Source organism: Rhinopithecus bieti, unplaced genomic scaffold (assembly GCF_001698545.2).
Source record: "Rhinopithecus bieti isolate Rb0 unplaced genomic scaffold, ASM169854v2 repeat_10456, whole genome shotgun sequence".
NCBI lineage: Eukaryota > Metazoa > Chordata > Mammalia > Primates > Cercopithecidae > Rhinopithecus > Rhinopithecus bieti.
In genome coordinates, this window is record NW_016877511.1 from 1 (window position 1) to 3,309 (window position 3,309).

Genomic DNA, 3,309 nt, shown 5'->3' on the forward strand with positions numbered 1-3,309 from the left:
TGTAACAGAAGACCAAGACCAAGTTATAAACAGTCCCGTGGAGAAGAGAGACAAGGAAAGGTAGAGGAAAAAAGCCTCCTGACCTCTACCTTTATCTCCAAATCCCCCTCAGCCTCTTCCTCCAGAAAAGGGAAACCCAAGGCCAAACTTCATTTGCTCTGAGAGAAATGATCTCTTGATCCCAGCATGTGTGGGTAGGAGAGCCCCACTCACTTGAATTCCTCGCCATCTTCCAGCAGGCGGCGGTAGGTGGCAATCTCAGCTTCCAGCTTGACCTTGATGTTCAGCAGGGCCTCATACTCCTGGGCCTGTCGCTGTCCCTCTGCCCGGGTCTGTGCCAGCTCTGACTCCAGGTGCAGCAGGATCCCATTGAGCTGCTCCATCTGTAGGGCGTAGCGGGCCTCCACCTCCCTCAGGCTGTTCTCCAAGCTGGCCTTCTGCAGGGGCACAAGGAGGAGGGGCAGGGTGCGCTCAGAGTCCCAGGACTGCTCATCCCTTCACTTTTGGAAACTTTTTTGGGCATGTGCTATGTGCCAAGTACTGGGGCAAGGGATAGAAGTGGTGGGAAATGCAAAGAGAAAACTGACTCTGAGCTAAAGGAACTCATGATGGGAGGGATAGGATTTGGGTTGAGACAGGGTTGAGCCTGAGGCCAAGTGAAGGAGGAGCTGAGCGGGTGATGTGAAGGCACTCACCAGATTTCTCATGGAGTCCAGGTCGATCTCCAAGGACTGGACTGTACGTCTCAGCTCTGTGAGCGTCGTCTCAGCAGCTCCAACCTCGGCGGACTGTGTGGTGACCACTGTGGTGCTCTCCTCAATCTGCAGGGTGGGGACAGTCCATCAGGCCCCTCATTCCCTGTCTGCCTCCCTCCCACACCTTGGCAGCCATCCCTTCCCCTCACGTACCTGCTGAGACCAGTACTTGTCTAACTCCTCTCGGTTCTTCCGAGCCAGCTCGTCATATTGGGCCCGGATGTCTGCCATGATCTTGGCGAGGTCCTGAGATTTGGGGGCATCTACCTCCACGGTCAACCCAGAGCTGGCAATCTGGGCTTGTAGGCCTTTTACTTCCTAAAGGTGACGGGGCAAAAGTGAGGAGGGTTCAGGGTCAGAGCTTCAACAAGGCCCTTTGTCTGTGATTGCCTCTTCTAGGAGGCCTACAGTTGGAGAAGAGACAGGAGGAACCCCTTGGCTTGCACTCAGGGCAATGCCAGTTCTGGCCTTTCTACTCCAGTGGGTAGAAATGCCACCCACTCACTGACGGTTTCTCTCCTAACTTCATCCTGTCCCTTCATCCACCCTTCCCTTCACAAACCTGCTCTTTCCACCATCTTTTAGGAAGCACTGCCAACTCCACTTGCTCTCATTCCTCTATCACCCCCAGCTCCTAGTGTTAGCTGCTTCTACTTCCGTTCTCATCTCATTCTCTAACCCACATCATTTTGACCTGTAATTCAGGTGAGCCAGGGTGTACTTGACCCCCTAAGAATGCTCTTCATCAGAATGGTCTCATTAAGAAGAGCCCAGGCTGCTATTTCTAAACTTCTTAGCAAGGCTACTTGCAGGTGGCTTGTCCTGTCTATTCTCCCACCCAGACTTGTCATGGCCCCTCAATCCCTGGCCTGGCCAGTGGCCCCTGCTTGCCTCTTCGTGGTTCTTCTTCATGAAGAGCAGCTCCTCCTTGAGAGCCTCGATCTCTGTCTCCAGCTGCAGTCGAGTGACATTGGTGTCATCAATGACCTTGCGGAGCCCATGGATGTCATTCTCCACAGACTGGCGCATGGCCAGCTCTGTCTCATACCTGTAGGAGTGGAGGTGATCAGAGGGGCCCCTATCTCTGATCCAGAACCTTCTCAACTCGTGCCACCTACTAAGAGCAGTTCTATGCCCATTGCGAACCAGCAACTTGAGTCAGCAATTAGGTGGTAATCCCCTGAGCACCATTCTTGGCACTTGGAGGACAGTATTCTTTTTTTTTTTTTTTGAGATGGAGTTTTGCTCTTGTTGCCCAGGCTCGAGTGCGATGGCACAATCTTGGTTCACTGCAACCTCCGCCTCCCGGGTCCAAGCAATTCTCCTGCCTCAGCCTCCCAAGTAGCTGGGGTTACAGGCATGCACCACCACGCCCGGCTAATTTTGTATCTTTAGTAGAGACGGGGTTTCTCCATGTTGGTCAGGCTGGTCTCAAACTCCTGACCTCAGGTGATCTGCCTGCCTCGGCCTCTCAAAGTGCTGGGATTACAGGTGTGAGCCACTGTGCCCGGCCATGAGGACAGTATTCTTAAACAAGGTTATACAAATGAATAAATGAATACACTGATGGACGCCGATTCTCATCCACCCACACCTAAACAGGATCCCACTGTGAGCCCCTACCTGACCCAGCCTGGGGAGCAGAACCTTCTTAGCTCCACCCCTGGACCCCCAGCTCCCTAGCCCCCCCAACTTACTTGACTCTAAAGTCATCAGCAGCAAGACGGGCATTGTCAATCTGCAGAACGATGCGGGCATTGTCCACAGTATTTGCGAAGATCTGGGGGGATTGTCGAGAGAGGTTGCTCCATGAATAGAAAGTCAGGGATGGGTGGGCTGAGTATGTAGAAAGTGTTATGTATCCTAGTGAAAACTTCCTGGTCCCAGGAATAGCCAGAGACTCTCCCTGGACACCTATCCCTTTCATCTAGCCCCACCCCATTCCCTCCTTTCCTGGATTCCCAGATCCCAGCACTCTGCCCCTCTTGGGAAGCCTCAGCAGGCTGGCTAGCTGGCTGGCCTGCCTGCCCAGAAGTGAGCCGCTACTAACAAGTCCTCTTCCTGGCCCTCTCCTGGCATTTTTTCCCTAGTGCACCTGGTCACTCTGGGCCCCCTACACCCTGGATTGGCTCCTCCCAAAAGAAGGCCTTCTGTTTACTCCTAGATGACTCAGCCTTAGCCACATCCGCTTAACCCTCCAATAGTCCCCACTCCGCCAGAGCCAGTGTCTCCTCTTTACAGGCCTTTCCTCACCTCCCTCCATGCTGTCCACTTCTTCTGTAAAGCTCTCAACCCTGTCCCCTTCCCCCTCTCTCCTGGGAAAGAGCCCTCCCATGCCTAGCTGCTGCTCTAGGGACCCTGTGGCTAGGAGAGTGGATGGAAATCCAGGTATGCCCAACCCCCTCCTGGTGGAGTAGGGGTTGGGGTGGATAGGGAATGAGGGAAAGAGGCAAAGGAGTGTGTAATTGGAGGGTCAGACAAGGCTGGGAGTTGAGGTCCCTCCCACCCCTTACCTGAGCCCTCAGGTCCTCGATGATCTTGAAGTAATGGCTCC

At 53.9% G+C, this 3,309-nt stretch overlaps 1 protein-coding gene across 1 annotated transcript; it reads right to left on the minus strand.

Annotated features, from left to right (window-relative positions):
* Window positions 1-189: 189 nt before the first annotated feature.
* Window positions 190-3,303, minus strand: LOC108525702 (keratin, type I cytoskeletal 18-like). Its single transcript, XM_017866584.1, has 6 exons — window positions 3,269-3,303; window positions 2,453-2,535; window positions 1,647-1,803; window positions 909-1,073; window positions 696-821; window positions 190-437 (listed from the first exon to the last, which is right to left on the minus strand). Exons 3-6 carry the CDS (start codon window positions 1,782-1,784, stop codon window positions 210-212), a joined length of 657 nt encoding a protein of 218 aa, XP_017722073.1. The 5' UTR covers window positions 1,785-1,803; window positions 2,453-2,535; window positions 3,269-3,303; the 3' UTR covers window positions 190-209.
* Window positions 3,304-3,309: the final 6 nt, after the last annotated feature.